We start from the raw sequence: 14,933 nt of genomic DNA, 5'->3' as shown, positions 1-14,933 counted from the left end.
CTTTTGAGCGTGTTCCTGTGAAACTGCTCAGATCTCAGTTGTAGTTTGGAAATACTGCCCTATCAGAGAACTAAAATGAATTTACCTTCAGGGTTGTCCCCATGGTAAGATTGTCATAAAATTTTTACCCCCTTGCACTACTACAGTGTAGAAAATATAATTAAGCCTGTTTCTCTTGCACATCTGTTAAATGCTTCATGTGTCATTTTAGTATATATTCAGAATAAGTGAACTTTGGATTATTATATTGGAGTTAGCATGTTCCAAAGAGTGCGTATGGATTATACTCCCCTCTGTGAGAAGCCCCATGTGTTGTAAAAGTCATTCGAGCATGCTCAGCGGTGCTTTCATTTAGCTGTGCCTTGCACTCGCAGCTAGTAAAATACATTGGAAATAATTTCATTTGTTGTCTTTGCTTTTCTTTAGCTTGTAGTTGGAACGTTAAATGCTTTCCTTATAAGGCTTACATGCTTCACCTTGCATGTGCCAGTGGCTTAATAAGAACATCTGCTGTCTTTCTGTGGCAAATCTGATGATTCTGCTATGCACGTATATTTAGTTGTACATATAAATAGAATCCAGGCACTGTTAGATGCGTATGAAAGTGTACATCAGATTGAAATGGTAACATAGGAGGTTTTCTGCAGTTCCATTTATGAAGTATCAAGTTAAAAACGAAGCTGTGAAGTAGCTAGAATATTTTTTATTTCTGCAGCCAAAGGCATATGCTTGTACAGCCTAACCTAATTAGGTCTCTGATATATTCTTAGAATGGTCAGTATTTCATGTGTTGTATCATTGTCTGCAAGTTGCTTTTTTCTTTATATTTGGGCTTTTACGCAGCGGAATGTAGGAGAGCATTGCTCCAGATGTCTGGCTCCTTTCACGAATTTTGTTGCTGTCTACAGCAAAATTTGAGTTTTAGCTCTACAGTGCAAATTCCCTTTGAATCTTTGGATGCCCTTAAACAGTGTAGTACTGGAATATGTGTAAATGTCTACAAAGTACAGTGATTGGAGTGGCTGGTTTAAGAGGAGCTATAAAACGGTTCCAGCTGGAGTGCATTCTTGAGGTAAGCTCAAAATACACTCCAAATTGTCAGCACACTACTCAGGAAAAACACAAGAAACAAATCATCTTTAGTGTGCTTTGCTTCCTTTAATGCACATAAGGATAGTGTAAATGGAAGCTGGTCAATTTTCAACAGTTTGTGTAAAATTGTCCCTAGGTTTTGCTTCCGTTCTTCAGCCTTTGTGAATAAATGCATCACACTGGGTTGTAGGTATACCTGTGTGTATTTCTGTGGACATAACGCCGTCTATATTTCAGTAAGTATTGTGTATCTGTCCATTAATATTTATATGGAACTGAGAGCTTTGGTTCTTACAATTTTTAATAAACATTGATGGTGTTACTAGTTTATACAGAGCATTCAATATGCTCCATCAAAATGGCAGCTCTAATTAGGTTCCTTGAATTAGCTAATGGATTTTGAGAAAGATAGCTTACAAAGCTCTTACAGCTGTCCAAGATATTCCTGCCATGGCAGAAAGACAAAAGGCCGCTGGAAGCTACAGACTTTAAAGCTTTAGAAATGCAGCTGACAGTTAAAAAAGATAAATTACATTTGTATTTTTTTCCCGTAAAAGTCTTAATGCTGGATTAATGTTATCCTCATAGTGACCATTCATTAAAAACACCACAAAAAGCCAACTTCATAGTAAGGATGCGTTTTGGCTGTGAGATCTGTGCTTTTCCCTGATGCTTTGCACATGGTATAAATTAATTCTTTTTTTTTTTTTTTTTTTTTAATGTATGCTATATCTGTAACAGGTTTACAGACACAGAGACTTTTTTTCTTTTTGTTGTTTTGAGTTGAGATTGAGATTTCTACCTCATTTCTACGTAGGCCAGGTATTATAAAAACAAACCACATAGAGGATTAGTTGCTGTCACTCTGCCAGTGGCATAGATTTGCATGTGTGTAACGACAAGCAGGGTATAGTCTCTAGTGTGAAACTTGGAGAGGCGATTTCTGGGAGAAAATGGATAGTTACTCCAGGCTTTGTAGTTTTCAACAAAATATGTTTTAGAAATGGGCAGCAGCATCTACTGTGAGTGAATTCTTAGATCCTCAATTCTTCCCTCACAGGGGAGCGCAGAAATTAAGACTGCACTGAATTGTCACCTTCTCTCCCTCCTGCCTTTGCTTTGTGTGTGCTGAAGGGAAGTCCTGAGGGACTGTTGAATGGCTAATTCATTGGAAGTCTGTAAAGTACTTATTATTTCAGCTTTAGCAATAAGTTTAATAAACTGTAGTGCAAAAAGCAATAGTCTGCAAGTGAAGAAAAACTAGCTGCCAGTTGCAGGCAGGTGTGATAGCCATTAAGAAATAGAGCTACATTTCCACACAAGAGTTTAGCATTCAGCATTTGCTTTGTTGAATTTTTAAAGCTGCTGTAAATGGGGTTTGGAGGGCTGAAAATCTGCTCTGTGTTGATGTGACCTATCTATTGTAAATATGCCAGCTGCTTTACATCAGTAAAGTAAAATAACCCCCTCCCAAGCCATGTTGTAATACAAAGTGCCAAAAAAGGCAATTTAAGTACTTTGCCGTGTAAATCCAGAAGAAATTACCTTGGAGAGAAGGCCCTCAATTATGCCTCACACGTGACTTCTGCATGATGGATAAAAGGCATAATTGATATCATCTCTAGTGCAGAAATCAGAAACTGTTGCATTGTCTAGAGGCTACTGAAAATACCAGGAAAATCTGTTTTTCATTATTTTCATTGTGTACTGTTTATAGAGTTTGGTTGTTGTCAGCAGCCGAGTCCCTGATCTCCCTGCTTTCCTAGCCCTTTGGGGACACATGCACATCTCGGATCAACAAGACAGCAGTAAACTGGTCACATGCCAGAAACAGACATTGCCATTAACCAGCCTGAACTGTAAGGCATCTCTTTTTTATTATTAGTTAAAATCTGGTGATTGCCTTCCTTGATGAGCCACAGTACATTGAGCAGAAAAAAGGAAAAAAAAAGTCTTTTCTTTGAAGTAAAGATGACAAGCTGGCTACAAACAAGAAAATGTCCCCTTTTTTTCTTTCCTTCCTACTTGATTGCAAATAACCTGTTTCCATTAGAGTAGCACATCCTATATCTGCTGTTAGGGTGAAGTTAAACCTCAGTGTGCCAATTTTGTTTCCATAAAGCAACAAATTAAGGCTATACGTCCCATTATTTCTGGCCAGCTGTAGTCAGCTATAAGTTGTAATGGAGATGAGAAGTGGCCTGGACTGAAAAGATGATGCTCATCTGAATGTTTAGGCCATCTGCCATGACAAACAGGAAAAGGTGTATGTCACGTGGAAGGAGGGAAACATAAAAGGATGCTTTATGTCAAGCCACTGAGAGACACTTTATAAACTGTTTGGAGAAACTGCAAGTGATACAAATCTTTTGATCTCAATCTTCAAATCATTCTTTTTAGGCTTCTGTAAACATATTATGAGCTATTTAGGGAAAGAAGAGGTTAATGACACTGCTAATTCATATCATGCAAGGTTCCCTGTCCTTCTTTCTTCCTAATGAGTCTGTAGGAACCTAAGAATATCATCTTCTCTCTTTCCACTAAGCTCCTAATGTCAAGAGGTCAGTAGTGATGTTACAGGGTCAATAGGACTCAATTTACATCCAGACAAATGGCAGTCATGTGCTGCCCTAGCAGTCTTTGACCTTTTGGACACAAGTGGTTGTAGTGCTTTTATGTTAGCCTAAAGAATTGAAAGGTGACAGCATATGTTCCACTGAAGCACAGTTACGACTTCTTTAAATATTGTAAAGCAGATTAAAACTCAGGGGCTTTAGTATACAAGTTCAGATAAACTCAAATAAGTGTAAATAGCTTTTTCAGTGTAGTTTGTTTTCCTGCAGTTTATTTTTGATTCTTGACTTTATATGTATTTATGTACATACAGATAGAGAAACATATCCATCTAATGCTTCCACGTCAGCCCATCTATACAGACCCTCTCAGAATAGTCCTGTCTAAATGGAACTGGGCTCAAGGTCTTCCTCCTGGTCACTTTGCACAGGTTTCCAAATCAAGCATCCTACTGGGGCCCCTCTCCATTGATAAAGATGGTAATTGTGTATACATAGGGTATCTTCCTGCCCAGAGCAAGAAAGAAAGTGTTATGGAGACCAATAAAACCATTTGCATGGTTCCAGTAGCTAGAAAGACATCGTTCTTAAGTTGGGTCCTCAGCGTGGGGTGTGTATAGCCAAAATCCAGGCTGGCTCTGGCTGAACATCAAAGATGATTCCTGAGCCTGCAAGGCAATATCAGTGATGTCAACAAGGTACTTCTGACAAGTTTGTCATTGCAGTATCATTCATTTACTCAAGTGCATATGAAAACAACAAATGTTCATTTCTTCCTAAACTCTCTTTCTCTTGGTGGTTGACAAAGATGAAAGCTGAAATATTGTAGAATTATGTTCTTATCATTGATTTTCTTTTTATCGCTTCCCACCATTCTTTTTATTCCCTCTTACTACTGACGTTGCAGAAATATCTTCATAAGCAGTGTAATAATTCAGGGTAGAAAGACAAGGGCTGGAACTGAGAGTAACGTACTCAAATACTTATTTGTTATAACTTCAGAATGAAAGTTTTATCCTAAGTGAAAGATACTTTTACATGCTCTGTTGGACTCTCTTAGACTGTATATCTTTGCAGACCACTATGTTCCTTTCAGTATATAAAATCAGCTTTGTTTTATAGCAGATTGTGAATGGGAGATTGTCCATTCTCTTGAGTCTGTGAATCACGTTTTGTCTTGGATTTCTTTGTTAATGGAAAATTCACTAAAAGAATAATATTTTTTTTTTTTTAACTTGGAAGCACCAGTTGTTTGTTTAGAGGCTGACAGTCAGCTGGGTGAAATCAGAGTTTGAAAGAAGTGGCTGGCAAAAAATCCCTGTGCAATATTAATGTGTTTAGGAAAACCACTGGAAACAAAATGTTTATTGCCTCTTTAAATGTATGTTTATATACAGCTTTAAGTGGTTCATCTTACTCTGTACGTGCAACACTTGTTTTTAATTTCGTATTATCTAGAGAGCTGCAATAAGAAGTCACTAATTTAAAAAATGACATTTTTAACCTGAATGATTGAAATCCAGATTAACAACTCAGAGGAAGAACAGAGGGGAGATTTTACTGTGCAAAACCTGAGCCATATGTATCAAATACTGATGATGATGTTTTGATTCTTTGAAAAAAATAACTTGTCTGTCATATTGGGTATATAATGTTATTGCTATGGTGCTTGTTCATCTATCTCTTCAGAGATGATGGAATGAAATTTCACAGTCATATTTTATATAATGTTAGAGATAGCTTGAAGCTAAGTCTGTGCCAAATTATGGTTTCCTTCTTGTTTTGGGGTGCCTATTCCAACTGTATCAGCTGAGTGGCTGTTTCGTAGCAGGTCCCTTTACAGTCGCAGTAGGCAAGGTGGAACCTGTATAGTGCCTCTGACAGATTCAGGCACAGGGCAGAAGATGGTGATTTCTGGTGGTTGTTTATCTAGTTGGTAGTACAGCCCCGGCAGCATGGGTTAGAATGATCACTCAGACTTTTTTTTATCTTCTCCCAGGCCAGAAAAAAGCTTTGGTTTGTAAGGATTGTACCTAGCAAAACTACAGAATAGCTGACAGGAATGTGCTTTTTCTGCTTTTGAATGTTCATGTAAGTTTGTTTATTTTTTCTATTTAAAAAAAAAATCCTTGCAGTGTGGGTAGCTTATTCGAAGAACTGTTGAACTTCTCTTGAGGTTGTTTGTGGCTTGGGATTTTGGACAGGTTTTGTTACTGTTGTTTGAAATCAGCATCTGAGTCTTCACTAAACTCTTTGTAAAGTTTCTCAGAGATTTTTCCCCCTACCTAGACAGTATTTAAAAACTTCTCCAAAAAGCTTCAGGTTCTATGCCAGTATCAGCTGCTGCTGAATCAGTCTCCTTACATGTAGCGCAATTTTAGGAAATCGTTCTGAAATCAATTGCAAAATGCAGAGTGGACGGTTCTCTTACAGTCTTGTCGTGACACTGGAGAAGTCCATGGGTAGATTATATGTTAGAGCCTGGGAACACATGGTGGTGGAGGGGAATGGCAAATGTGTGGTTGCACAGTTCTCTGAAGAATATACAGCACAGGGAGCCATGTCAGGGAAGTGTGTTGTGCACAAAATTGTAGATATGATGAAGGACTGTAATATTTATATCTCCTCAAGGAGGGAGCACTACATTAAATGTAAAGCTACTGTAATAGAAATCTGTCTGCCGTACTTACTAGGCTTGGTGAAAAGCTTCAGTAAGTCTCCTTAATATAAATTGACTTTGATTGGAGTATTGTTTTTATATTTCTTCTGTAAGTTCAGGTTCCTTTTCAGTATAAATAGTCGTGCATCCGAAACATTTGAACTGGTATTCATCTGCTGTTTCCCTGTCTGAGAACTGCTATCTGATCAAACCAATATTTTTTAATTATGTATTTATAGGCAGATGGGAGAATAGTTTACAGTCAATGTATGATCTTCTCTGCAAATCTTGGAAAATTGTGTTGTTTTTTTTTTTAATATTGCCTTATCAGTTTCTTTTTTTTTATTACTGATGACTTCATTCTGTTTGAATTCAATGCTTCAGTTTCTTTGGGGTAAACTAATAGATTATGTATGCGATATTTGCACAGTGCTGATTGAATTCATCTGGTGAGTTTGAATGTGGTTCATATATTCACATAATTGTCAGGAGCCAACTTGAAATTCAGAACTGTTTCATGAGCATTGCACAGGGCATCATGTTCATCTCGCATTACTCAGGAGTGGGTAAAACTTTCATGGTAAGCTAGAATGCAGCTCTTTCAAAAGCCCATGTCTTTTATGTTTGTGCCTATAAACAGTGATGGAGAGAAAAAAGAAAAAACAACCTGTGGCGCTTTAACTGTTTCCTGAAAAAAATTAAGCCAATGTATTGACCATCCTTCTTCCAACCTGCTCTCCCCACCTTTCTAACAAATTCTGAACCTGCTGACCGTTTTTGACCAGACTTGACAGGTGATTCCATGTTCAAAAGGTATGGGATCAGTAAGTTTCATGAAAATAAGCAGCCTGCTAGAGAGGCCCAGACAAATGCCCTTGCTGGGGAGAAATGCTGCAGTGTGAATTCAGTCCCGTTATCGGACACCAGAGAACCCACAGGAGAGAAGCAAAGGAAATCAGACTTCACGGAGCTGCTTGTTTCCACAGAGATTATGCTTGTGTTTTCACACTAATCCAGATGGATAACTTTCCATGTGCTGCTATCTTTCATTCAAATGTTCCTACTCATTCTCATGGTTAGGGTTTGTACTTTAATATGGCATAGCAGAGGTTTGCCAAAGAAAAACCTGTCAGGCCGTCTTTTAATATATTTAATCAGCTTGATCTCTGCAGCACCTACTTCCACTTGCTGGCTAGATGGATTTAAGCAGAAGGAAGTTCTCCGGCAGGAGATTTGCAGTAAATGGAGCACAGACTGCTGTTACTGCCTCTTACAATATATCAGTCTCAGATTTCATTTTAAAAAGGAAAAAAAAAAAACCCCAAACTGTATGGTATTTTCAGATTACCTCTTACCTGGAGGTAGAAAGTGGGTATGTGGTGGCAGGTGTTAATACAGTTTGCAGAGAGCTGTGGGGAGCCAGATCAGCTGGAATCGAACTAGACCCATTGCCTGTATTTCAGTGTTTCTCTCTTAGCTAGTGCTGCTTTGCGTAATGATGTTGGCAGAGGAACAGGGACAATACTTTGGGCCTTATCTGTATGTTAGCAGCCCTAGTTAAAAGCTTTACTGGTACTCACAAGTCAGAGGATTTCACAGGTATTGTATAGCTCTGTGAGCTGTGGACCAAGCTTCACTGTTCTAAGTGATAGCCCCCATTAGCTAGTCCTCAATTCCAGTGTTTTGCAAACTGGAAATGGTTCTCCACTATTTGACAAGAATTCATGCAAGGAAGAGAGGCATTTATCTGTGGAAGGAATCAAGGGGAAAGGGAAGGTACTTTTTTTTTTTCTCAGTAGTCCACAGAGTTTGTGCAAGCTTTCTGCATTGTTTTGGCAGATCATGAGAAAAAATTTGTAAGCTCTGGAAGAGTTCAGTAAGTCAGCCAGAGAAGCTTGAAACCTCTGGGACTTTGTAGAGTAGAGGGGCACTGGATAACTTAGGATCCAGGAAAGGCAAGTAATTTAAGTGTTTGATTTTTCGTGGAAACATACTGATGCTGCAAGTAAACATTTCTAATCCTGGCTGCATATTCAGTTGCATTTGCACCCTATGTGGAATTTCCCTTCACTGGTAATTAATTTCCAACCAATGTAGATTGCAATTAGACACTAGAAACTACTTATTATTGAACTGATAGGTTTATGTCCAACCTTTTGTACGTGCTTTCCAAATTCAGTTTGCTATGTGAATCCTATAAAAGGCTTCCCTAGATTCTGGCATACTCATAGTGGAGTGCAGTGTGACAAGATGCTCCACAGAGTCTGTGCTCATGTGGATAAATCTGTATCTCTATAGCCCATTGTTGGTGAGGCAGAGTTAAGGTTGCAGATTAAGAGAATATATGATGATGTGCTGCAATAACAATGGTTGGAGTTTAGGAGTGGCCACAAATAAATTCTGTGACAATTCCCTGTGAATGCCAGTAAATGCCACTGAACCATACAGTCAGTATTCACGCCAGTGCTGGCTAGAGCAGGGCTGGACATAGTGGCAGGAAACGTTCTAATTTATTCATTTATTCACATTTATTCAGATGTGGCTGTGTTGTTTTTAACTCTTAGGCATTTTCAGAATTTTTTTTTTAATCCTTCCAGGTATAGCTTGAGCTTCCACAGTTGTACAATTCCAGCGGTATGGTTTTGGAAGGCTCACCGGGGTCAAAAACTGCAGGCAGGCATGTGTTTAACTTGATAAACTAAGCAACTCCACTAGCTTTATCCACAGCAGTTTGCAGTGTATGCGGTTCTGCATACAAGTGAGTCTTTGTGGTTTACTAAATGGATTACTGTTTAATTACCACTTTAAAAAAATGGTGTCAAGATTTGATAGTGTGCTTTCCCATCTCTCTTGCCTCCCCTGTATTTTCATGGCTGATGTTATAGTTCTTTGTGTAATTGGGAGGGAGGTTGGTTTTTATGAGATAAAACTTCTTTCTGTGCTTCTCTGTGAATGTAGTTTATTCTTTACCTTGAACAAATGTAATTTTAGGGAAATTCCACATTCAGCGTGGGAGCAAAAGGAAACATTTTTTGGCAGCTTATCATCATCATCATCATCATTATTAAAATATGATAGCCATTTATAGCTGCTTGTAGGAATGTAAAAAGTTTCCTCGTGCTCCCCCATCTGTCTGCATCCATCTGTTGTCTCTTGTCTTGTACTGGAATTGTTAAGTTCTTTGGAGAGGGACAGCGTTTTTTAAAAATGGGGATCAAGTTCGCAATTAGCAGCTTTATTAATACAAGAAAGCAAAAATAAGGGTGATATGGGCCAGTGGGCACTATGCAAGTCAGGAGAATCAAATGTTCATAATCCATTTGTGTCAGGTGTGGCAATTCTCTGTGTGCTCATATGGGTACCTGGTAAGTGTTAGATATGTGTGTACATATGAGTTTTATTTAGCATTTTTTATTTTTCTCAGTGGCTGCACGGGTGGTGGGAATGCTGATCGTATCCAGAAGTTACGGAAGGAATACCATCAGGCCAGGCGAGAAGGCTTACCTTTCTATGAGGACGACGAAGGAAGAACACAGCCGTGTGATTACGACCAGCGTTGGGTAGGTCCACAATGTGATGCAAAGTGCTTTTGCAGCATTTAGGGTTAGCAGAAGGCACTGATTTGTTTGTTTTCTCCAGAAATTCTGTGTCAGCGTACCATGAATTTGGGGCATTTGTAGAAATGAAGAAATCCTTAATGCCAGCCCACCAAAGGAAACATTAATAACATGAAAACTTGGCTAAAAATAACTTGACTGTTCACTGTGTTTCATTTAGGCCCAGGTTTCCTCTCTTTAGGCCCAAGATAGGCAGTCATTGCCAAACCTTATCACACGTTGTAGCATCAAGGCTTTTCAGCAGGGTTTATGGTACTCTGGCAGTTCATCCAGTGATTCCCTGGGTTAACAAGAGTGTTAGAAGAGCAGACTCTCACTGTGCTTAGCTGCAAAGTGGGAGGGAGGAAACAGAGGCATGTCTGCTCCCGCCTTTCCTTCTGCACGCTGGACAGTAGCAGTCTGGCCATAATACATACTCAGTAACTTTTGTAAAGTGAAAACCGGAATAATTTGCTCCTCTCCCATCAAAAGATCTTAAAATATTCTACCAATGCTATACAACTGTTAAGACATGCTGTATTCCCTGTTTTACATCTAGGAGTCACACGACACAGAGACGTATTACCTACCCCACTACGAAAGACTAACCTGTGGTAGAATCAGAGATTAAATCAAGAGTGCCGGATTTTTTAATGTGTTAAATAAATGCAACAGCCGTAGTCTATGGGATCACAACTGTGGTGCTCAAGAGCTCCACCTGAGAAGTTTCAGAGTTGGACTCTGTCTCTTTAGAAGTAATTATAATCAAACTGCATTCAAAAATGTAACTTTGATAAGATGCAATCTATGCCAAATTTGAACTTTTAGTTTAAAAAGAGACAGAATTATGTTAAAATCTTAAGAATCTAAATACACTTGAAGTTTGAACTAACACTGTTGGTTTTAAAGTCCTCCAAACTATCAGTGTGAATGCTGAAGTGAAATCTTCGATGATTGGGGTTGTAGTCCAAAAAAAGTCCTATGTGAGACTAGATGTTATTGCAATCACAGAGAGATAGAATTAAAAGGGGTGTTTTTACATAAATTATCATATATATTTGTTCATTAACCCCAAAAATGTTGTTGTATATATTATTCTGATTCAATTACCAAAAGCGTCACCTTCAGCAAAATAATTCTTTCCTTAGAGCGGTTAACTTTAATGTACTGCCTTAAATTTTGTGACCCAAATTTGGTAAATCTATGTAGCTGCCATTCTTCTTCCGAATAGCTTTTGTAAACTAAAATGAGAATTTGCATCAAATGTGTCTTTCTGTTGAAACTGTATGGCATAAGTGTCCTGACAGAGGCCCCAGACTGGGCCAGTGGTACCTCTTCAGCAGCCTGAGGATTTCTACTTCTTATCTGAAACTGATAAAGCTTTATTAATCCTCAGAGGAGGTTGAGATTTATGGTCCGGTGTAGTTTCCCAAGATTCACAAAGGTTTCTTCTAGGTAATCCTTTCTAAGCCTTTCCTATTAGGTATAATGCCCAGAGATTACTGATTTCCAAAGCTTTGCTTTTCCTGTGAGGCAAGTTGTCCTTAATCAGAGCACCTGAAAGGGAGCTTTAAGTATCTCAATCTTGAGCTGATTAATAATAGTGGCACCAGGATTGTTTCTTTCTGTACTTCCAATGCAGAATATTTTTAAATGTTTTTGTTGTGAGGAATGGCAGTCTGCTCAAAAATCAGAGTTTACCTTAAGGGCTTTAATACGCTGAAGTTTGTTGCTGCAACAGCTCCTCTTGCTGAAGTGGTTTGCAAATTTCAAAGACTTCTGGTCTCTTCACTGCAACAGTATCACCCATTGATCCATCCAGCCTTGCTTTCATAGGCGCTGTCATTCAGTCTGGAAAATACTGTGGCCACAGCTTGCTCTCGTTCAACTCCTGGCTGAAATTTCTACTCTTGCATGTAGTTTTACCCTTAAAATACATACGTTGTATCAATCCATTCAGACAGAAAAGAAGGAACAAAAATAGAATCAAAATATTAAAAAGAAAACAAATGTCTCAAAGCATCTTGCCAGGAGAGTCCTCAAGATACTTTTTAAGCAATATCATCTTTCCCACCTCAGGCTGCTGACCCTCAGCAGTACTGTGGTAACACAGATTGAAAAACAGCTGATTTTTTTCCACCTTTACTCATCAGTGAAGAGACATGCTGATGACTAATTGCATAATTATAAATAAATAAAAACTTACTCTAATCTTCAGGATGTCAGGTCTTTCTTTGAAGAGTCGACAGACAGCTGAGGAGGAGGAAAACCTTCTGGTGCAAGTTTTCTTCCTTCCCACAGGAGGTTATGGCACCAGAGAAGCTGCAGCTGGAAACGAGATGCTGGATCTCCCTATGTATTTTTAATACTCAATTAGTTCTTTCTATGCTTTTGTCAGTCAGCTGTTTTACCTAAGCCAGCTTTCCTGTAAGATGTCTTTCTAATGTACAGCAGCTGCTGTAATCACTTCCCACCATCTCATGAAACATGTAGATAAGTTGGGAAATAACAGAGGATAATTTGAGAAGACACTATCCTGTCGCAAATCAACAGCCTCAGAAATGGACCGTGGGTCTTGTCCTCCAAAAAAGTATCTGAGAACTCATGAGGCAAATTTCTATCTGATAAAGCTGACATCGACACGTGGCCTTTAGCTGACACTGTAATGGGACAGAATTTCTAATAGAAGGGGTATTTCTAACAATCTACTTTTTTTAAAGTGGGATAAATCAAGTTAAAGTGCAGAGCCGGCTGAAAAGCTAGTATTGTAAGGGAAAATGATCTCATGACAGGCAATTGGGATCCATAAATGTTTTAAAAATAAGGTCAAAAATTCATTTTAAATAGGCCTGCTATTCTCTCATCATCCATTCCTCCCCCCTGCATCCATTTTCAAATTCTCCTCTGTTCTTCTCATCTGTTGCTGGGTGAATTTTTTTCTCTCTTGCGCCTTCATTCTCCTCTCCCTTCCCCACAGTCTGTTCTTTTTCTTTTTGTAAGTAGCTGAATAATTCAGTTTAGTGTGTCTCCATAAACAGACACATGTATATAGCACCGTTTGTGTTATAGAGCCAGATCCTTTGAAATTCTTTTCCACTTCCTTTGTGGTTTCATTTGTTGTTGAGTTTTGCATCCTTTGGAATCGTCCCCACCCCTGCCACCCCCCTTTCAGGTTTATAACTAGGATAAATGATAAGCCAAATTCTCTACGGTGGATCACAAGGCTTAAAGTAAACCTCAGCTAGTTAACCAAAGGGCAGGCTGATGGTAAGTGTAAATACTGTCTAGGAAAGTGAGTGCCTGTTGTTGTCAGTATAATGTGAGATTACCCTAAAATTTTCTGACAGCTAGGGTATATTGGGAAGTATCAGTTCAAGACAGAGTTTAGGCATGTGCATATATACTCTTGTCTTAGTGGCTCATGAACTTATCTGATACAAACCTAATCCAGGTCTATACAAAGAGGTATAATATGTTTATGTAGTATAATATACTGCAGTATCAGTCAGACCCTGAGAGAACTACGTAAGCAATAAGCTGCAAGAACTTTGTCTCCCTAGGAGTTGGAGGGCGTTTTCATGGGGTACTCTTTTTCAGGGCTTTAGAGTCACAGACTAATAGCAGATCATGAGAAATAGCGAAGGATCTGTCAAGACAAAGCCATGAAGTTAGCATCTGCACTTGTATTTAAGGGCATTTAAATAATGAGGAATTAATCATCTATTTGAGGATTTAGTTGGATTGTCTTACAGACTTTGTACAAATCCCGTTACTTAAAACATCAATTCTTTCCTTCAGGATGGCAGTAAATCCTTGAAACTTTATCTTTTTAATGTACGTTCAAGGACTGCATGTAACACCAGCCACACTGCAAATAGTTCTTCACCTGTTAGTGACCACATCAGCTTCACTGTACCAAACCTTAGGTTAAGTGGTTCTAAAAGCCATTTCCTTATTTGCAGATCAGATTTACAAGCTGATAAATAACCTAAAGATATAAAAAAACCTGTCTCCAGATACTAGCTGTGAACATTTCGATTGAAACAAATCTGTAATGTACTGAGTTTTGTCAGTTCCCAGTTGAGAGCATGAAAGGAGAATCATGCCTGTCTGTGTTAAAGGCTAAGTACTTTATTGTGTGCCTGGCAGGGATCCAAGCCGAAAAATCAACCAGAACAAAAAAAGGAGCATTAAGAACTGCATTATTTTTCCATAATGTGTCAAAGGGTTCTACGCTTGCTTCAGGGTGAATAAGGAGCTGTTTGTACTTTTCATGATCAATTAATTCCAGGTTCAGGATGTTGCATTTCAAATAGGTTAGGTTCCCAAAACGCACAGACGTTTGTGTTGGACCATGGTTAGAAACCAAAATTCCAACTTCTAGAATAATAACATTCCTGTCTTCTAGCGCAATGGGAGAAGCTGACAATTTTATGTACTATGTGAAACCATATAGCAGAAACTGCTGTGGATTCCAGACTTTCTGAGCCCACAGACTATTAGTAGAAAACGTTGAATTTTTTTTTTAAAAAGACAATAACTTACTTAAAGTATAGCTGCTTTGCAAACCATGGATCGGAAGTATTTGTGTATATGTTATTAAAATATTAAGAGAGTATGTAAAACATTTTATTAGGATGTATGATTAACTTACCAATAAAGAACTTTTTATTGTCACTACTTATCTCTGTATAATGAAGGTTTCAGATCAGGGTGTATTCCAGAGAGCTGTTCAAACTAAGCAGAGGGATTTTGAAATTTACAGGCTGGCTTTTGGGGGTAGGTTTGGGGGGAAATTGTTTTTGAGAAATCCCTGCCAAACCCCATGTGAAAAATAAATTATTCCAAATGGCACATGCAAGGAGAGCCAAATTCAATTCCATTAATACTAGTAATAAAGAGTGACTCTTATAACTTATTTGGAGTCATTCCTACTTACACAAAGGTTGAATTTGGCATAGATTATCTGAACCAGAGGGGAGACTGAAATGCTCATGTCTTCATGCTAACACT

At 38.5% G+C, this 14,933-nt stretch overlaps 1 protein-coding gene across 2 annotated transcripts in view; it reads left to right on the top strand.

The window, feature by feature from the left end:
- PARD3B (par-3 family cell polarity regulator beta) overlaps positions 1 to 14,933 on the top strand; it is a 433,465-nt gene that overhangs the window by 371,817 nt on the left and 46,715 nt on the right. For both annotated transcript variants that reach the window (XM_030017233.2, XM_030017234.2), the window contains one exon: positions 9,749 to 9,884. In XM_030017233.2, the coding sequence (XP_029873093.1) occupies positions 9,749 to 9,884 (136 nt within the window). The remainder of the gene's footprint in view (positions 1 to 9,748; positions 9,885 to 14,933) is intronic.

This window comes from Aquila chrysaetos, chromosome 6 (assembly GCF_900496995.4).
Source record: "Aquila chrysaetos chrysaetos chromosome 6, bAquChr1.4, whole genome shotgun sequence".
NCBI classification, from domain to species: Eukaryota; Metazoa; Chordata; class Aves; order Accipitriformes; family Accipitridae; genus Aquila; species Aquila chrysaetos.
Note: the sequence above shows the minus strand (reverse complement) of the source record. Positions and strands in the feature narration are given on the sequence as shown.